The sequence below is a fragment of the Lissotriton helveticus genome, chromosome 1_1 (genome assembly GCF_964261635.1).
Source record: "Lissotriton helveticus chromosome 1_1, aLisHel1.1, whole genome shotgun sequence".
NCBI classification, from domain to species: domain Eukaryota; kingdom Metazoa; phylum Chordata; class Amphibia; order Caudata; family Salamandridae; genus Lissotriton; species Lissotriton helveticus.
In genome coordinates, this window is record NC_136057.1 from 1,842,615,042 (window position 1) to 1,842,636,870 (window position 21,829).

Consider the following 21,829-nt stretch of genomic DNA (forward strand, 5'->3'; position numbering starts at 1 on the left):
AGGAGGAGACTGCGAAGTCAATCCACCTATTCTTCTTTACCATTGCCTCTATTTCAGACTGAGGTAGATGAGTTTCCTGGATTAAAATGACCTGTGCATCTATGTCTCGAAGATACTGGAACAATTTTCTGGCCCTGGGTTTAGTGCGCAGGCCATTAATATTCCATGAAAATATTCTTAAATTAGCCATCGTCACATTCTAGGCAAAGGAAAAAAAAGGACCAGCCACAGAATAAAGCAAAAACGCTGATAAGAAGGAATACCGTCACACTGTCCTACCAAAGGTGAACTCAACTGCCCGTCATAGAGCACTAAGTAAACATTATAATAAAAAACCTGCTGAAGTGACAGATGAGGAATTTTTTTGTTTTTATTCTCGCCCCCGCCCCCCTCTCCCTACTCGCCCTCCCCCCCCCACCCATGGAGAACCCTTGATGTATCTAACCGGATGAAATCCAGTAGATGGCACCCCACTACGGACTCCTATTGGCCCACCCGGACCCGACCCGTAACAAAACCCCTTGTGACCTACAAAATGCCCACCTATGATCGTATAATGTGCGACTAAGTGTGCAGCTAAGTGCTAATTGCTAAATTTTTTTGATTAATTTTTAATGATTAGTTTTTAGTTGATTTTTATGTTTTGATTATTTTTTTTGGCGTGTTTTTAATTTTGAGTAAGTGTATTTTATATTTTGTTCTCTTATCTAGCCTCTTCTTCGTTTCCTGATATCATGTTTCGAAGCGGTCATAACTCTACGTAACTACAGAATTCCAAAGGCACTAATTTCCCCTATACCGAAGAGGCCTTATTTCCCAGCTCCAACAGGAGCTCGTCCGCTGCCTGCACTGTCCTTATGTTGAACATTTTATTGTTGTACATCACTTTTAGTGCAGCGGGGAATGTCAATTGGGCCGTTGCCCCCACCTTCCTGAAGGCATCTAAACGCCTTCCAAGCTCCCACTGCCTTTCAAGTGTGACCCTGGCCAAATCAGATCTTATAGAAAAAGAGAATCCTTTCCCTGATAAGGATTTCTGTTTCAGGGCTAAGTTAAGAATTTGCTCTTTAAGAGCGTATGTATGAAAATTGACCAACATTTTACGGGGTTTGGGTCTTGGTGGATTGCGTCTAAAGGGGTCTCTATGTACCCTTTGGATGTCTGTGGCCAGCTCCTCCAGTGAGCAATCGAGACTTAATGAGTCTTTCAAAAGTTGAGTAATAAACAGTTTGATCTCAGTGCCCTCTGACCCTTCGAGCATATTAAGGATGCAAATGTTACCGCGTCTAGCGTTGTTCTCTAACACACCCATCCTATCCGACAGGGTCTGATCCTCTCGCTTCAACTTAACAATGTCATCTTTCACCTTGTCTACGTGAAGTGAGAACGCCGCCATATTTTCCTCCAGTACCCCAGTTCTTGATGTTAGGCCGTCAAGTTTAGTATATAAGGATTCGTAATAGCTCCTTATCTCGGCCTGATTTGCTGACAACTCCTCAAACCCCCTCCTTATATCCTGGGAGAGAGTGGAAAACATTGTCATTAATGCTGCAGCGGAAATGTTGGCTGGGGGGTCCTCGAGCTAGCTGAGACAGGTGGATCGTCGTGGGACGAATGCTCCTCTCCTTCACCTTCATGCGCCGGTGGTCCTTGCTCCCTTCCTCCAGATATAGACCCCTCATTGCACCCTTCGTTACAATCAACCAAAGTCCCAGAGGCCAACACCCCACTCGCAGGATGCTCCAACTCCAACTCTACCTGTGTGTCGTCTTCCAGGCATGTACCCCCCCTCAAACTACAGGGACTACTCAGACTGCCTTTCTTTGTCTTGTCCCAATAAAAGGTTGTATGTTATTGGGGGGACCGCCTCCGGCCCAGGGGGGACTATGGTGTCCACCGGAACAACTACAGTACACAATGTAGATGCTACCTCCTCGCCATTGAGGGCTAAGGGATTACCCAGGTCCAACGCTGAGGTTGGGGCCAGACTAAGAACGGGTTTAGTAGCCATGACTGGAGCTGTGGTTGGAGCCAAATCGTCTATGTTGTCTACACATACCCTGTCTTTAAGTGCCGCCATATCCTGATATTTAGGGAGGTGTAGCACTTGTGGTAGAACTTTGAAATAGGAGCGCAAGGATGGCGGTATTTTAGAGCCTCCTTCAGCAACGACGTTGATACTGTTTGCTTTTGCCCTTGCTTTAACACTGGTTGAGGGGGTGTTCTTTGACTTTCCCTTTTTTCGCGAGCTATGCCTCGTGCTTTGCTCTTTTGAACTATTTTTAGCCTGGCGGAGAGTTGATTTTAACTCTAAACTACCCACTTCAGCGATGCTCTCCTTACCGTTTTCGGGGCCACCTTCCACTTCCCCATCCGTCACTGTCTCAGAGGGGACTGACCCCCCACAGTGCCTCGTTGATACACCGCTTGACACACGCACCAGATTCCGTGCTCGTCTACCCCTCCTCAGCTCCAGGGCGGCTAAGGACCACTGCCGCAAAACCAGCGGGAAAACCTTGCACCTCGGCTGCTCATCTCCTACTCCACTCCGTTGTGATCCGCCTCTGCTCCGCCTCCGCTCTGCTTCCAGGATCAACAGCCGAGATGGCAGAAACACCAAAAAACGCCACCGCTGCTGAGATCCGGCCGCAGCTCCCCGACATAGGCATGGATGGAAATGGTAAAAAGACTCTGAAATCAAGTCGAAATCTCAGTTTTCTAATGCCGCTCAGCGTTCTCCAATGCTCTGCTGCTCATGGCTCAAATTTCCAGCGGGTCGGGTCCGTGAGTGAAAGCTCAAACAGGAGTCCGTTTTCACGGAGCACCACGGCAGCTCAGCCGTCTGCCGCCATGTTCTCCCCCCAACAGTTGCTGTTGTTGCTGTGACCACTGACATTGTGCCTCAAAGTAGGGTGAGGTAACCTACATTTACAGGACGCATAAATGGCAGGTTAACAGTCAGAGCAACCCCCTACCTTCTAGCATTGGGTAATGGTTTATATCTCCTCCCTCCCCCCACTTTTTTTTTTTCCTTTCTTGGCTTAGAGTATGATTACTATGACCAGTGTATAACCTACAGAGTTCTTTTGGGTGCCACAATTCTTGTACATGGATTTTGAAAGTTGTTGAACATTCAACATCCATACCAAAGAGTCACAAAATTATACCTTTTGAATGTATTGAAAAAAACACAATTATACGACACACAAGACAATTTTAAGTTTGGTATATTCACTGTCATATAGCAAACATTACATATAATAAAGCAATTTTCTTTTACTTTTTTGTTTTTCAACATTCTGCCCATAAAATATACATCACATACAATGAATCAGAAGACACATACATGGTGAGAATGTAAATAAAAACAGTGTACATACACACAGTACAAGAAACAATGACAATATATTATGTCTAATGTTAAAAAAATCAAGGTAAACATATCCTGCAGTCACTGATGACATTGGAATAAGGGTAAGCTTGAAGCTGCACCTTGAAATCTACTAAAAGTAAACACATAGTGTTCACGAAGGGAGCAAATTGAAAGGAATTGTGAAATAAGTTTGAGTGAACCCCGGGCTGGCGTCGATGATGGAAGTATACATACATTGATGTTGATCTTTTGGGAGACAAACGGATTGTGTGTTCCTTGTTTGAATTTCATCTCTTGCAGGCTGTCTCCCATTTTGTTTATTAATTTAGCCCTGAGGAGGACCCGCTGTGATGTGTAGTTAGTAACATAGAACCATAGGGTCGAAACGTCAATGGCATTGTTAAATGAATGTCCTGTGTCAGTTATCCTAAAACAGAAAACTGAGATAAAGGATATTTGAAACCTTCATTTTTGGTCATTAGAAATTATATGTTTTCATTGTTTCATGTATTGTGCGTAGGTACAGTGGGATTTTTTTCATTCTCAGCATTTATGTGTCTCTTGATTCATTTTATTTGATGCATGTTATGAGCAGCATATTGAAAAAACAAGAGTAAAAGAAAATTGTTATATTATTTGTAATGTTTGTTATATGACAATGAATATACCAAACTAGAATTTGCCTTGTGTGTCGTTTTTGTGGATTTAAAGTTTTTGATTAATTTTTGCAAAACAAGTTGGCACACCAGTGTTTTTTTTTGGTTTCCAGGATTGAAAATGCTGAGTCTTTTAATACTAGGACAATCCCCTTTTTGAAAGGTATTGACCCTTCTGTACTGATGTTGAATTTTCAACAACTTGCACAAGAATAATGGCACCATACAGAACTATCTGTAGTTCATAAATTGTATTCCCGGGTTCTGAGAGACAGGGCAACCCCATTATATTTAATGTTCTAATACAACCAATTATCACATTTTCTGAATGCAACAATGTAGCAGGACTCCATTTCTGCCTTAAATACCTTTTTTCCTACGATCTGCTCTGGTTGTCTGGTATAACTTGCATGTTCCCTAAGAATTAGCACCAGAATAGTGGACCAGACTGTGAAAGTTCTTCACCAACCTGATGGAAAGATTTTCACTAAGCAGTTTCTTTGAACCAGCATCCTTAGGGCCCTGGTCTTATGAGAATGACACTTGGACCACAAGGGGGCTAGTCATGGTTCCGGGATTCGAAGGAGGTCTGATTATATTTAATTGTGCTCTCATGATAGACTGAATGTTCTCATGAATTTTTAGAAACTTTTTGTGAAAAACGGGGATTGCCAGTTACAAGATGCTCAAAGTTTTTGTGAGTTTAGGAAAGTGACTTAGTTATTAGTATTAAGTTGTTATAGGTTCAGTGAGTGGTGAACCCGTTTTTGCTGTTATGTGGTCTAGAAAGGCCTCCGTAGGGCAAAATTCACAGTATTGGCCATGCCAGAACAGGCAAAAGATCTCCAGTATGCCTAATTGAAGAGATGTGCAGGACAAGTCCTGAAACTGGCTGCAACCACATTGTAAGCATACTGAGACCTCCAAGATGTCTGCCCCAGATTGACTCCGTTATGATGTTTTTTTCCTGCTTCATCTAAATATCTTCTCATCATAGGTTGTATTCGGAGAAAAGCAGATAAATGGTGAAACAACTTCTTTGCATAGTAAAACTGCAAGAACTCACTTTAGCTGTTTTGGAAGACTAATGCTAGGTCAGGCAAAGCTCATGCCATTGACATCAACCATCTCACCAATGCCAAAAACACAGACTGCTCATCAACTTCTTTCATACCGGTCCATGCTTTCCATCGCATTACACTTATTGCACCCAGGCCCAAACAGAGGGACTGCTGAAGCGGAAGTGTGAGCAATTATTAAAAACAACTTTATAAGCCTACTATAGCTTCTACACCTACCTACACAGCAGACAGTTAAAAGTAAAGATCTTTACATAAAGGTCATGTTGTTTTTTATTTGTCACTACTTTGTTGGATCTTGTTGCACATTCATAAAATGCTTTTTGCAGCCAAACACTCTTAGTAGCTGGGAACCTAGCAACCACTCTTAAACAATTTTTAGACACCTGTGAAATCTCAGCATTAATGCCCCACCTCACAAATGTGACTTGCACTGAAAATAAAATGTTAGTAAATATCTGAAGCATTACTAGGGTTGGTCTTGATTTGTATCCAGATAATGTCTGAATTCTAAATGCGCGGAAGCAATTCAATGACTGTTTGCATTTCTTAATTCAGGCTGCCCAATGCACAGACAAGCTTCTCCAGGGACAGATGCTGAAAATGTAGGCTGCCCTGTTATGCCCCCGCATCAAGAAAGAGCATATGAATACGTTGAATGTCCTAGTGCCTCATCTACAAAGAAAGATGACATTGACCCTAGTAACATGGTAATGCTTAGTATTTGCAAAAAATAAAATACACATTTTTGCCAATGAAATGAAATTAAAAATATTATTTTTGTCAAGCGCACGTTCATCTACGGTATCTTGGCGCTGGGGTGGGAAGGCTATCTGATACTAAACCGGAGAGCTTAGATGAAAGCTAACGAAAAAAGCCATGTTTTAAGGGATTTTCTGAAGTGAGTGTGGGAAGGAAGGCCATTATTGTCATAGTACTTGTCCCTCTCTAGTGCCTTTTGCTTACTGGGTATAGTTCACAAAACATTTAGCCCAGGCATGTCCAAAGTAGCTCTAGAAAGTGGAGAATGCTTTTTAAAGAGAAAACATTGCAGTCAGTATAATCTTCAAAAAGTGGCTGGATCATGTCGCCTTGGTCCAACTGTGGATAACTTTTTTTTTTTTTCTCTTTTTGCTCAGGTTCTCATATCCTCTTAACACCTGAGCATTCTAGAATTCTTAATTTGTATGTGCTAATATTGTTATATAGCTGTTCTATTACATAAAGTAAAAGGAAAAACCAAAGGTGGTGATGGACGGAGCGTTGACAATACAACGGGGTGAGTGTTTGTATTGTCAACGCTCCGTCCATCCCCCACCTTTGGTTTCTCTTTTCTCTATTACATAAAGTGTCTGCATATCCTAACTGTGTTTGTTAAAACTCATAAATGTGTTTGAAGATGGGTGAAAAATAGGGGGGGGGGGTCTTGCCTTTCAATTAAAAGGAAGTTAGTAATGGAGAATGTGATATTTGTTATACCATAATCTGAATGGCTGCCAACACGGTGGGGAGGGTTACATTTTGCTTGACTATTCTGTAACTTACATCTTTTCTTTTTCTTATAGATGCCACCACCAAATCAGAAGCCAGCTCCTGATCAGCCTTTTCCTCTCTCTGTTGTCAGGGAAGAGTCCTCAATTCCAAGAGCATTTTCTGATTCCAAATGGGTCTACCCATCTGAGCAGATGTTTTGGAATGCAATGCTAAGAAAAGGGTATACACATATATATCTAGAAAAACTGTACTACCATCATTCAAAAAAAGAGCATTGTTAACAAAACGTTTAAAAATGGTGTAACTGTGTTGCATATTTTCAGACCTGTTTAATTGTAAGCTCTAGTGTAAGTCCTGCTGTCACTCTGATTTCATGCTTACCCCTTTAACGGTGTGCCAAAAGGCAGAACGATGAGTATTACACAGTCACTTGGTCTTTTTTGGACTGTCTCTATTCATTGACATATGTCAGTTTTTCCCCTTGCCTACTAGAAGGATATAATATTTTTTAGTTAGATGTGTATTTGATAGTGTAAGCAAGCACATATGTGTTGGAAAATATTTTGGAGCTGCTAAAACCCTTCCTTAAACTGCTGTCCTGGGATATTATATTATCAACTAAATACCTTTCTTTTTATTGAACACAGAGAACGGCATTTCTTGTTACATAACCGATATTATCCCAAACATAAGTAGACAGTACTGCTATGGCAAATCAAAACGACAGGTCAGGGATGTAGGGACTCTGTGTGTAAGAGGCTCCTCCAGAGATGGTACGGCGGGCAGGACACAAATATTCCCTATATATACATTCCCTTTGTCCCAAATTGCAGAGCATTTTTTGGGACACCCCCACGCTACATACACATTTTCTTCCCTAAGCATGCCCCAGTCCATGTCTGCCTTACATGAAGCTAAAGTAGGCGACACTCCAGATCCCCCACAGACGGGCAATTTTCCTCTTAGCCACCATCCGGCCCAGTGTGATCCAAGTTTTCCCCCTGTTGTTCACATCAGTAGGCTCCCAGACGTTTAATAGACACCGTTTGGCTTCAGGTTGGAGCCTCACCTTAAGCACCTCATTTATACATTCGTGTATCCCCCTCCAGTAATTCTGGATAGTAACATATTCCTGTATTATGTGTAGGAAATTACCCTCTTGGCCGCATTGCCTGCTGCACATCCCATCAGACGTTTTCCCATGCTAACGAGCCTAGTCCCCAACACATAAACCCTGTGCAGGATCTTCAATTGAACCAGGCAGAGTCTGGAAGAGATTGCCACTTCTTTCGGGGAAGACAACTTCTCCTGCCATTCTTAATCAAGTTCTAACCCGTCTCTCTCCCACCACCCCCTGGTCTGGACAAGTGGATCAGAGGTGGTGTTGATGAGTTTTTGTACGTGAGGGAGATCGCTTTTGTGGGTATGTGGGCATCCAACAATCTGTCTTCCAACTGAGACGATTCCGGAGGAGATTCCCTTTTAAACAAGTTGGACAGTAGTGCATGTCGCACCTGCAAATATCGGAAATATTCAGAATCGGCTAATTCATACTCTTTCTGCAGGGTGGCAAAGGACATCACTGCCCCCTTCTGCCAAAGGTCCCTAATCCTTGAGATCCCTATCAAATTCCAGTTTCCAAACCCTTTTTAGATTCGCAGAGTTCCCAATTGCTTGGCATCCCACAATGGTGTTGCTTCTGTAAGCTGCCGGTCCCACCCCAAACTTCTGTCCGCCGCTTTCTAGACGTACTGTGTGTTGGGTAGGTCCAGTGCGTGGAATCTTTGTAGTAAAGGAGTAGATGGCTCTATTAAAGTTACCCCCCGGAAGTAGCCATTTGTCCATCCTAAACCCGGGGTCCTTCTCGCACCTATACATGCAATGGTTAATTGCTGCTCGATGAGCAGCCCAGTAATATTTTCTTATGTCAGGGAGAGCGATTTCCCCCCCCCCCCCCCCCCCCCCCCCCCCATCATACCATGATAGCACTAGTTTTTGTAAAGCTATGTGTGGCCTGCCTTCCCAGAGCAGCTCTTTGGAGGCTTTCAATTTCTTTAGAATAACGAGCTGGGACAGGGTCCGGGTGGTTCTGCAAGGCATACAGAAATTGGGCTAAAGCCATTATTTTAAAAAGCGCTGCTTGTCCCAGTAGGGAGAGCGGGAGTGCCCTCCAATGTGCAGCGTCCTGTTTCAAGCGCTGGAGAGGGGGGGGCAGATTCTGTGCATGCCTTGTCTTTGGATCAGCCGAAATAAAAACACCCAGGTATCTGAAGCAGTCTCGGGCCACCTGAATTGGACAGTTCTTTAGGGGGATTGGGGGCTCACCGCTGAGAACATAGATGACAAATTTGGCCCAGTTGATCCTGTACCCTGAGTTCTTCCCGAAGTTTGTAAAAATGTTAATGCCGTTAAGAAACAAGGCTTTTGGGGAGGTAAGATACGCATACAGAGAGACACGGTCCTCCCAAGTGTGTACCCACTTGAGGCCCAGGTTTGTTAGATCCCGTCGGCTCCATGCCGCAAGTGGCTCGAGGGAAAGAGCAAATAGTAGTGGGGACAACGGACATCCCTGACGTGTCCCACGGCTCAACTCAAACACTTCTGACTTTTTGTTGTTGACCACTACTTGAGCCAAGGGCTCACTATACAATAGCCGCACCCACCCAATGAATTCGGGACCGAAACCTAGCTTTTTCAGGACCGCAAAGATATAAGCCCATTCGATGGTGTCAAATGCCATTGTGGCATCCAGAGACGACACCGCCTCCGCTTCTTGGATCGTGTTGATCCTGCCCATCACTCCATGAAGCCGCCGTAAGTTTAGGGCTGTGTTTCTATGAGGCATAAAGCCCCGACTGGTCAGGGTGTATTAACTTACTAAGAACTGGGGTTAGTCGGGTCGCCAACAGTTTGGCCAAGATCTTGGGTTCTGCATTTAGCAGAGATAGGTCTATACGATGGGCAACTGTCCCTTCGCTTCACCTCCTTGTAGATGGTCACTAGGGTGGCTACTCGTTGATCATAGGGAAGTATCCCCCTCTCCCTATTCTCCTTGAATATAGCTCGCAGGTGTGGAGCAATGGAATCTGGCATTAGCTTGTAGAGTTTGATAGGTAAACCATTTGGATCTTGCGCCTTACCGGATTGAAGGTTTCTTATCACTTGTGCGAACTCGTCGTTCGTAAAAGCGCCGTCTAAAGATTCCCGTTCTTCGGCCGGGTGGGCAGGAAGCTGTATGTCCATGAGCAATGCCTTCGAGTACATTTCTGGCAAATCAGTTCTTGAGTGGTACACTCTGTGGTAATGGTCGGCGAACTAATTTGCAATCGCCTGCGGATCTGTTTTGATTCCCCCTGATCATCTACGAGCTCTGGAACCAGGCGGCTAGCCAGGTCTCTTCTGTCAAGCCAGGCAAGAAGGTTGCCTGCTTTATCACCTAAATAAAAGTAATACCTTTTTAAAGTGTCAAAGGAAGTTCCAGCAACTGCCAAACTCCTTTTGTTTAGTTTTGATAAAAAAAACTTTCACAGTGATCAACAAAACATTTACGTTCTGGTTGTACGATTGGTTTCAAAACGCATTACCATGATGGAAAGAAGACTTTTGTAAAAATAATTAAGATACTCCACCATGTGGTATCATAAGCCATTGCATTAAAAAAAAATTTAAATTTGTTTAAAACTGTTTCAAAAACAGATTAAAATATTTGTCTGATTAAGACATCTAGTTACAGATTCTTTACCTTCGAGTTCTACGCAGGTGCCAGACTGCATTCAGGAATTTTTGTACAGCATTATTTCTATGCGTCATTAGTGGGCATTGAAGACTCCATAACGATGTCATCCTCTGGATGTTGCGTCAATTGAGTCCATATGAGTCCTTGGGCTTTAAACCCTGTGGACGACAAATGTCAGCCACGGACACCCATTGTATTTGTATGCGGTGCTTAGGAGAGCAGGAGAGCATCATGACTCTGAGAAGTGCGACTCATGTAAACCGCTTCAATCAGAGGTGCTGAAGGAACATGGTATGAAACGTCTTGCTGTTGCAGTCTTCAAAGACGTCCCATCGGCCTCTGTGCTCTTCGTGCACCAAGGACTGACTGCGGGACTGATCTAAGAGCCGTTCCCGTGGACGTCACTCTCCTTTGATGTTGAAAGGTGAACCTCTACGCAGGCAATCAAAGTCACAGCGTTGAACTAACTCGGTCACATGAGGACTGCCACAGGTCTTCGGTGGAAGACTCAGTGCATAAGTCTACCCCACGCCTCCCAACATACCCTAGAGCCGGGGCAAGACTCAACCAGATGAGAGAATATTAAAACTCTCTACATAGTTACTTTGAGTCTTCATCTTCCCATTTGAGTGCCCTCTGGCCCCAAGGAGCTGCACAACACAGTGACTGTGTCCACGCTGGCAGGTTCATCTTCACCGTCAGTCCGGTTACCAGATTCAAAATCTGGTTCGATGCCGATGCACAGCCCTTCGGGGGTTACAACCTTCGTCGTCAGGTCTGGTCCTCCGACTTTGACAGTGGCATCAAGGTTCGACATAATGACTTCAATGTCAGTGGTGCTTGACACTCCACCTTCTTTCCACTCCGACACTGAGAAGTCGCCTCTTCAGTGTCTCCTTTTTGGCGTTGGATGCTGCGTCAGTGGATCTGACTGCCCCTCCTGCTTTTCCTCCAGAAGAAGCTGATAGGGGAGATGGAGAGTTTTTTTTAAGCACGTTTCTAATACAATTCAACTTCCTATAGAGTCTTATTTGGTTGGGGAAGCTGGTGGTTTGGAGTCTTCTCAGGCCTTCAGTCACCTCCTAGTTTGGGTACAAAAGTGGTCTCTTCTTTAGCAGATATACTCAGACAGGTTTCTACCGTTCTGGAGGTATTGCTTCCCTCTTTGGAATTAACAACAGGTCCATTACTTAGAGTCTTATTTCCGAACCAGTTGGTAGAGCTGGTACTTCCTTTTAGTGAGGCTCTTTATGATATTCTGTTGGGGTCCTGAGTTAAGCGTGTAACTGGGGCCACTGTGGATCTTCTCACAGACACAGGCAAGCCCCTGGAGATCCAACATGTCTCTATAGGCATCCGACTCCTCATAGTTTTGTGGTGCAGGCTGCCTTGGCCGGCTAAAATATTGGTACGTTCCCTACTGAGCCCACAGAAAAGGGAGGTTAGTAAATTAGATACCTGTGACTGGCATATTTTCGCCTCCACTAGTGCAGCGCTGTGTTCTCTCAGTACCTCTTGTGTCCTTGGACACTTCTCCCATGCATTATGGGACTCGGAAGAGCACCTGCTAACCTCCCTTCTGGAGGAGACACAGAACGTTCTTGTCCCATTGATACAGGACATCCAGCAGGCGGCTAAACCGATTATTCATTGTGGTATGAACACTACTGATTCTGTGGGTTGGGCAGTAGCTTCTTCAGTAGCACTCCTTCGTTGTCTGGTTGAGCACTTCACGATTTTCAGATGCAGTTCAGGCACTTTCTGCGATATGCCTTTTGATGGCGCATGTTGTTTTGGTGCGCACGCTGACTCTGCTTTGTGATGATTTAGAGATAGTCGGGGTGCAGCAGAGTCTTAATCCTGCCGACTCTTTCCTGGTTTTCTTGTAATGTTTTATATGGGGAAAAATTCTGTTCCAGTTTGAGCCATTCATAAGGTGATGCCCATTGGCTTTTCCTTTAAAACTTCCCTTTCTAGGGTGATACCTGGTGAGGTATTCCTGCTTGCTGCAGTTAATCTTTTGTTCAGTTGTTCTGTCAGTGACAGGTTAAATTTGCAGTAATCTGTGACATGTGTTATTTTGTAACATTATGTACACTCGTACAGGTTTCGTGCTGGGTCTGGGTTTCTATCCCAGTGCTTTTTTTTTCTATTATGAGTTACTTTGTTTGAGTTGTGCTGATGCACTATGACCATGTTCCCTGCTCTGCAGGGATTATAATTGGTTTGCCTTGTGGGCACTTTGGGTTTTCCTCTGTAAGCTAAAATTCCCTTATTGAGACTTCTGTTATCTATGTTTGAACATGGTGTGTTAGTGGTTATGGTTACGATACTCAACTGTGAAATTTTAATTTCTCCTTTTTCTGGCCATGAGGTATTTTTACCCTTATCAATAGCTTCGTTCCATATGGGAAGTTTTAGAGAGGGAAGCAGAATCTGTGGCTGGACGGATTTAGCCTAGACCTGGACTTTTTATGGCAGTTTATTTTGGAAGCAAGAGGCTATGAGGGGTGAAGGTCTGTCTAATGCAATCTTTCAGAATCACATCTGCCTAGAGATGTCCTTGGTCTGGTGCCACTCTCCCTGTCACCTTTTCTCTTCTTCCTCTCTGAGAGTATGTAATTCCTTTTAGTACCTGAAATGCTTTATATTTGTTGCTTTCCATAGACCTTGGTAATTTTACCAATTCTGGTTGCAATCAGGGTATTTTCTTACTGTCTGGTTGTTCTTAGATTTTGCCATCTTACTCCTCCTTGTCAATGATAGTTGGCAAAACTTCATCAAAGATTTCGTTTTGAAACGTGCTACTTTTAATGATACAGTTCCTGTCTTTCAAGGTATTTAAGGAAGCAGAGGTCTTCCTTACAATCCTTTCCCTGGAGGTTCTTTGCCCTCCTTATTTGGTGTGATATGGACTTTGTCCCTTAAAGGTCTGTTAAACATTTTCTACCTAAATTATGAATTTAGTCTGATTGGACACATTTTGTCTTCTTATTCCCTTTTTTTTTAAACTAAAGTGTACTTCCTGTTTAAGGTTGGGACATTACTTTCTGGTCTCAGTCCTTGTGGTGATTGTATCGCTGCCATCCATCTCTCCGCTTCATAGGGTTTTTTCCCTTTATGACAGTGATGCTTCATCTCTTGTCAAGACTGTTAGTCAGATTTGGCTACCTAAAATCATTGATTGGTTAGGGCCATTCGTGTGTTAGCCTTTATTTCAACTATAGCTGAATAGACCTTGCTGATGGCCTTATTCCCCTTTATGGCAGGAATTTTGGATAACTCCCTCTTGGGAGCTTTGTCAGGCGGTGAGGTTTGTTTATATGCAATAGTCATGGTTGTTCTGGGATGGGTAATGTTCCTCACACCCTCTCACTATTCTTGCATAGTATTCTGATTGATGGTGATCCCGATTATTGATAATATCTATATATTTAGAGTTTTCACTCTGTGCTGTTGCATTCTTGGAATATTACCATTATTGTTAGTAGCTCGATCTACCTTTCAATGAATACCTCTATTATTAAAGAGTTTCTTGTTCCTACACTGATTGGTCTCCCAGTCTGTCGAGGACGACTGGGGGTTTACTTCTTGATGAGGATGATGATACACGTGGTATCCTGATGGTCTTGTGTGTAGGAGTGTATGTTTCCATATTTGTATACATATTGATCATGTATATACAGGTATATGTTATAAGTATGTACAAGAGGAGTGTATGTCTGCTTTTGTTCCTGCACTCCTTCTTGAGACTTTAGATCAACATTGAACTGTTTGTTGCTATATGCATTTCCACTCCCTTATTCTAAGGGCTCATGCGTTTTGTAGTCCCGGAGGGTGTTTTTAGGTCTCGCCTGCTAATGCGCTTGCGCATTGCTGGCGAGAGATATAGGGGCTTAACGAGAGCTTAACCACACGGGCGATTTCATGCAGTGCCCGTGAAAAGCGCGTGCACGCATCAAAGCCACCAGCCTTCCTCCCACAAGCTTCCCCCAGCGTGCGCTCTGCCTCAGGCATTTCTCCTCCCCTAATTATTCACGGTCGGCCGTACTTTCACTTACACAGCCGCTAGGCCGTGTCTCGCATTTATCCTCCCCCTTTCCCCCTCCCCATAGCATGGCTTATCCGTCCTCATCTCCTTCTGTTCTCCCCACCCCTCTTTCTCATCTTCCGATGTTCTTTCCTCGCATTGCAGCGTCCTACTTCCCCTCTTCCTGCGTAAACCCCTTCTTTTCTCCACATCTGTTTTATTCTCTCCCTGCTCGTCATTTCTACATGTTTCCGTCCCCACCGCGGTGACTGCTGTTTTGTCCCAACATAATTAACAGTTGCTATGTGACAAAAACATCATGTGAGCCGTGGCCTCCCTGTGCCATGCCAGGCTTTAACTTTTACAATCCTGCTCCAAGCCCCCACCACCCTTCCGAGGTCACTGCTGTTTTGCTCCCGACATCATTAACAGTTGCAATGCAGTGAAAACATCATGTGACCTGCGAGCTCCCAGCTCCCAGCGCCATGCCAGGCTTTAACTTTTTACAATGGCGGCTGCGTGCCTTTCTCTGGTTCTGGCCGGCTTGCGCAAATCAACTTTCTCCACCATTAAGATTAGGATTTATCCCTTGCACGCTCTTTATAGCTGTTGCACGCACGTGATGGCCATTCTGGGTGCCTTTCCTCGCCTCGCCTCCCCCCACCACCTTAGAGCGTGTGTCTACTGCAGGTAGGAGCAGAAACACTGCACACACACACAGTACACCGAGATGTATCAACAGTCGCCGTGCAGCAAAAACATCATGTGACCGCGACCTCCCAGCGCCATGCCAGGTTTGAACTTTTACAATGGCAGCCTTGTGCCTTTCTTTGGTTCTGCGGGGCTCGCCCATATCAACTTTCGCCACCACTCAGCCAGCCGCACCCGGCACAAGCATGGTGGCCCCTGCTTCATAGTCATGGCTGCAGCATACTAATTTGCCTCATCTTTTTAAGTCGAGCTTGCTCGACATTTTGTACAGGGGCTTTTCAAATTGCTACCCCTGTTTTCCCTGGCTGCAAGCTTGAACGCGTGCAGTGCCAGCTTGCTCCATGTCACCGTGTTGTGCCCCTTCCCCCCACGCATTCCCAGCCCTTTGATGCCTCCGCCGCACTCCAATTGCTCCCTTCTCCCGTGGCGTTTGTAATCCTGCCCCCTGCGTTGCCCCCTCACCCTCACACTGTGCTTGCATCTTTGTTTGACTAATAAACCCCAATGCTTGTTTTTTGTGGATTTACTTTAAGCTAGTGCCTTTATAAATTACAATAACTTTCATTTAAGTATTAATTATTCGAAAAAAATTAAAAGCCATTGTTATTTGTAAAATCAATTAATATTTCACCTCGGTTCTTGCATTTTCGTCACAATAAAATACACTGAACATATTCTTCACAAAAGTTATTTACAATAGTTTAAGCTATTGCTATTATAAATTACAAGAACTTTTATTTAAGTATTAATTATTTAAAAAAATTAAAAGCCATTTGTATTTGTTATATGAATACATGTAAGTCACGTACATACAAAACATGTTGCATTAGAAATGCTATAGGTGTCACATTTGAAAAATTTAAAAGTATTGGCATTGTAAATAACAAAGGTATTATTTTTGCTATTTTCAAGACCAACACAAAAGTCATTTACAAAACCAATAGCTCCAACTTTTCTAATGCGAGACCTATTGCATTTCCAATGCTTGTTCTCTCTGCGGGGGGTTTCTCCGTCTGAGAGGGGTCTCTGCCATCTATTGTGCTATTTTTTTGCAATGCTTTTGTTTGGCTTTATGGAATTGTCTTTCTCTTACACTCTTTCCTCTTGTTGTGGATGCGCTCTGAGAATTTTCTCCCGCTCTGTTCTCAGGGAGAGGTCAGATTACATAACAAAAAGGCTATTAATTTAATTTGGGTGTAAGGGTTAATGTCCTTAGCCCCTGAGTAGTGTTCATTTGTGGAGGATTAGGGTTATACCGCGTTCTAGTTTCTACACGTAGAGCTGATGCTCTCTTATAGTGGTATGGATTAATGCCGTTGGCCTCCTAGCCTTGTACAAGCATGGGTTGATTGCATGGTTCATCTAGTTGTAAAATATAATTGATTGAGTGGTTGGTATATGCTCGCAGTTATGGCAAAACAAGTGAAGCGAGGCACAGTGAAATGAAGTGATTTGTCTGAGAACTTCACAATTGTGTTCAAGTGGAGAAGGTCAAACTGTGAGCGATGTTTTAACAATGTGCGTACTGGACCGCAAATATAAACTTGAGTTTATTTACAATAACATTTTGTGAAATTGAATATATGCCTTTAATGTTAACTTTTCCAAAGTATCTCATAAGATGCTTCCTCAGAAACTAAAGTAAGAAATAGAGCAGTGAAACAGAAGGGTCTATCCTGAACTCTTCTGGATGATTATAGCAGAGTTCAGGATGCACATCTGTTCTAGCATAACTAAAGCATGTTCTGTTAGTCCTACCGTGATCAATTAGTAGCCATTAAAAGAGACCGTTCATAAATGGGGCCTATGAATATTCAAATATTTGACAGGAGTAGACACTGGTACGTTCAGAGTTCCTAGAATCTGAGATATGTCCGGGTTTTTCTAGATTCCAAGCCCTGAAATAACATGAAACCTGGCGTAATTAAAAAAGGAAAAGTTCAGAACCCTGATATGAGAACACTGGGATAACCTGTCACCTCGCTGCATGCCATCAAATGGGATAAGTCGACTTTATGTAGGACAGGTAGATTTATTCAGTTACACACTTCTAAAAGCCTGATTTAGATGATAACCCTATTAAATGTAAGACTCAAGGGCTTGCATTTGTGTTCGAGTTCCAATTCAAGCTTCAGCGTTTGGATTCTTACAGGAATTGGGGATTTCATTATATTTTGCTCCAGTGCATTTAAAAATACAAATAAACTATTCACTATGCATGTTGGAATTATTTTAGTATTCTAACCTTTTTAGAGTGAGGCCACTGTTTTTTCTCTGTGTTCTTTGATAGACCAACCTCCACTCAGCTGCTTGGGAGACCACTTTTCCATTGAATGTTCTCACTGAGCCGGTGGAGAGGTTTTCCATCAGGACCATGTTTAGATAGAAATAGCTTTATACCATTTCAAGGGGTTCAGAATCTGGCCACCAGCAAAACTTCGTATTTGTATTATGAGAGGAAAGCACCAATATCTTGGTCTTTGTAGTGATTGGAAGAATAGATAAATAACACTAGTAGACACCGCTGAAGAACAGTGGGGACTGAGTAAAAATGATAACATCATCTGCGTTTAGTACTTTATGAAGCTCTTTATATCCTGTGATTAGGGGGACATATTTCTGACATGTTAGTATACTTAAAGAAGATATATAATGTGTGTATAGTGAGAAGAGCAAGGGTGCTAAAACCCACCCTTGTTTTAGAGCAGGTGTAGTTTCAATACGATTTAACAGACCAGTATTGGACTTCTTAAAATATAGCACCATGTGTCTGGTTATCATATTTCAGCTAAATCTCTCATTGAATCATTATGAATGTTAAGGGTCGCTAACTTTCCTGAAAATGTCAGTCTGTCACTCAAACCAGACGTGATCGGATAGTTTACAAACGTTTTAAAGAAAGTACTGTATTCCACTACATCTTGGATGCAACTCTTCTATTTTTGAAGAATTGTCGTTTTTAATGATGTTGATGGCTGTCAATCCTAATCACTGAGAGGATGTTCCATTGTACTTGTTTGCCTGGAAAATGTTTTTTTTCTCCTTTAAGTCTCCCATGAGTGATGAAAGGAGATGATCTGGGAATTAATAAAAACTTTTTTTGTATTTGATCCCTTTCCGTAAACTGTGTCCTTTCATGTAAAAATGCTGAAGAGAATTGTTAAATCTGGCTTGACAGGGCAGCTGTGTCTTACAGAAATTCAGGATTTCATTATTTTTTCATTGAAAGTACTCGCACCCTCTGGGGCACAGCAAACTACCAGTCTTATGACTAAAACATTGTCATATCAATTGCATGTAAACATTTATATTTAGATTCATAATATTGAACAGATCTGAACAAAAATAACAAACTTATTGCCGTAATCTTCTGGAGAGGGTTGAAAAATGTGGATACATGGTGTTCGAAAATTATTTATAATGGTGCTATATACAACAAATCTGATTCCCATCAAAACACCACCTAATTTGCACCCAAAAATATATATTTCAAAGAAAGAAGGGAAGTGTGACCCTAGATGAATATACAAGGTACACAAAAAGTGGAGAGAATTCTTTTCACTTTCTACACGCTTTATTGAAGCAGTTACAGAGCTGGTGGTGAATAAAAAGCAGCAGTCACTTCTGAATGGGAGAATAATCAACAGAGTAGGTGTTTCATACCTTCATGTTAAAGGTGATTTAATATGTCTCAAAACTTGTTGATTGGTAGGTGGCGATGGAAGGATGAGGACATAAACCGCGAAGACATGTCAAATATCATTAAGATTCACAATCAAAATAACGAACAGGCCTGGAATGAGATCCTTAAATGGGAAGTACTACATGCAAGGTGAGTTTTTCTTTTCTTTTTCTTATTTTTTATTGCAGGTTTTTCTAGTATCTGCACTTTATTTGTCCTGCTTTATACATTCCGAAGGTTGCGATTCATTCTCTGATAGTCATTTTCAACAGGGTCCTTTTAAAAGTGTGCAGTAATTTAGGCCTCTCTGTAAGTCTAGAGGTGTGTGTGTGTGTGTGCGTGTGTGTGCGTGTGTGTGTGTGTGTGTGTGTGTGTGTGTGTGTGTGTGTGTGTATATATGTGTGTGTATATATATATATATATATATATATATAGATATATATATATATATAGATATATATATATAGATATATATATATAGATATATATATATATATATAGATATATATATATAGATATATAATTAGCAAATATCCTTAAGTTAAGTTAAAAAAAAACATATAAGCATCTCTCCTAAACTATACAGTTTGGGAAAGGAGCCAGATCATCTTGAGGAGCACATTGACTTTGATGGGTAATGCCTCGGGATTGTTGTCGCTGCTGAATAGCTAGCATATTTTGCTCTGTTGTGCTGATGGAGTGTGTATATATGTGTGGGTTGGTGTGCAATATTTAGTCCTGCACTATTTTTTTTTTTTTGAGTTGCAGGCATTTTCCCTTAGGACATGCACCAATGCAATATAGTTATTTGCATTTGTCCTGTTTCTCTTTTTAGAATTTTTTTTATTCCCGTGTCCCCCATCACGTCAAACACCTTTTGTTTTCCCTGCTGCTCTTCCACGTTTTCTTTGGAAGAGTGTCTCTTTTTTTTTTTTTTTTTGCGAACCGCGACCCAGATGTGACCATGGGCTTCTGCTGTCCCTGCCTTATGCCTTATTTTTTTCCTTACCAAGGAGGTGTTGAGTGGCGTATGAAAGGAGCGTTCCCTCGCTGTTTGCTTCCACAGTCACTGGCATTTTGCCTCATTTATCTGTTAAGTGTTTTTTGTACATAGTACGGGTGTTGAAATGTTCGGGATAACAGATTATATAGCCAGGAGTGTGTTAGCAAATAGTCTTGTTCTTAGGATCTGGAGTTTGGATCTTTTCTCATCACGCGTAAACATTGTAACTGTTTGAGAGTAGTCACAGTGTTGTCTGGCATTATAAAACTAGTGACAAATAGGTGTTCGACAATGGCAACCATGCACACATCCTAGATTTTGTTGACATCCCACCTTCACTTCCACCAAGCAAAGTAAAACATAAACATCTGCAGCACTTACAATTAGAGCTATCCAAACTGATAAAGAAAAAAACCATGGGGGAAGTACCATTTGCAGAAACGTTTCAGGCCTTTTACTCTAGATTCTTTCGCATATAAAAATAATCAGTGGATGGCGACCAGTACTGGACTCAAGGAATCAAAACAGATTCATGAAGAGCCTAAGCATTCACATGGTTACAGTACAACCCTTGCTGAAAAGAATGAGTAGCTACACCAGTAGATCAGAAAAATGCATATTTAAACGTATTAATTAATGTGACACACAGAAGATTTTTTCGCTTCCTGGTTACTTGTTACCACTACCAGTTCAGAGCCTTAACCTTTGGTCTGAAATCAGCATAGAACCAGTGACTGCTTTAATAAGACGAAAGGGCGGTATGGTTTAGCTGTTCTCAAACGTCTGGCTTATAAGGGCAAAAACTTGCCCATAGGCTCAGGAAATGGTAAACGTGACCATGAAAGACCTGTCCAATCTAGACTTGGCTATCAACAGCAAATCACATTTCTCTCCAAGCATAGATTTGTTTTTTTCTTATTTTTTAGGAGCCTGAATTTGCACAGGAAAGGAATCCATGTATTCGTCTCTAGAGAGAGGCAACAAATTGATTTGGCAACAGGATTCCTGAGTTAGAAAGAATGTGACCATAGTGTGAACGTTGAAGGCAATTGTAGGGACAATGTCACACGTTTATCCATTGCCTCATTGTCACTTGTGCATGAGTACAGTCCAGGAACAACTAAGCAATCACTGGCAACAAGTGTCGGGGGATTGGAACAATTTTGTGGTGGTAACACCAAGCTCTTTAATAGTGGATATAGACGGAAAACATATTCAAAAGGAAACCACTGAACCCCATGAAGCCCTAACTTTTCTAAACTATGGATGCTTCCCTCAGAGGACTAAGTGCACATTTACAAGATATGGAAAAAATTGTTACATGGTCAATAGAGGAGTGACAGTTGCACATAAGTATCCTAGTATTTAGAGCAGCGAGATTGGCTTTAAAAGCTGTCCTGCCTACATTTCAAGACACCCACAACATGGAAGCGACAGAGCTCACCAAAACTATGTTTTATCTGTTAAAGCAAGTGCAAGCTAAATCACTTCTGTTGTAGAGGAAACCCAGAGATTATAAAAATGAGTAATTCAGCACATTGTGGAGCTGTCTGCGGAGTCTACAATGATTTGGCAGATCGTCTAAGCATACAGTTATAAGATATTCCCAAGTCGGAAATGGGAGAATATCAGTTCAGTTCAGTTCAGTCTTTCATAGACAGGGCACTCCTCATTGGGACATGTTCGCTACAGACCAAAACTACAAATTCAGGAACTTAGCAAGGAGTTGATTTTGCCCAGTTCCCAAGGGGAATACCTTCACGATAAATAGGACTGAAAAATTAATTTGTTTTCCCTCAAATAGCTCTTATCTCCAGAGTGCTATTGAACCTAAAAAGGGAGAACTGTACAATAATACTGATAGTCCTACCCAGGGCACGTCAGCACTGGTATGTAGAATTGTGGACAATGTCAGTACAAACCCAAATCTAGTTCCAGCTGAACGCACAATTACTCTCAAGCCATTGACGAGAAGAGTTAAAAGCGCATTTCCACGAGGGCTATGGAAGCAACAACAGCCCTTTTACTAAACTTTCTCTGAAACACATTTGGAAAGCAGCCACTT

General features: G+C 42.3%; 1 protein-coding gene across 4 annotated transcripts in view; it reads left to right on the forward strand.

Moving 5' to 3' along the window:
- Nucleotides 1–21,829, forward strand: part of HCCS (holocytochrome c synthase) — a 135,872-nt gene that overhangs the window by 20,015 nt on the left and 94,028 nt on the right. For 2 of the 4 annotated variants that reach the window (XM_078641320.1, XM_078641314.1), the window contains 4 exons: nucleotides 4,143–4,192; nucleotides 5,667–5,818; nucleotides 6,674–6,822; nucleotides 18,792–18,911. In XM_078641320.1, the coding sequence (XP_078497446.1) occupies nucleotides 4,143–4,192; nucleotides 5,667–5,818; nucleotides 6,674–6,822; nucleotides 18,792–18,911 (471 nt within the window). The remainder of the gene's footprint in view (nucleotides 1–4,142; nucleotides 4,193–5,666; nucleotides 5,819–6,673; nucleotides 6,823–18,791; nucleotides 18,912–21,829) is intronic. The other 2 variants (XM_078641305.1, XM_078641309.1) reach the window with 1 other exon arrangement.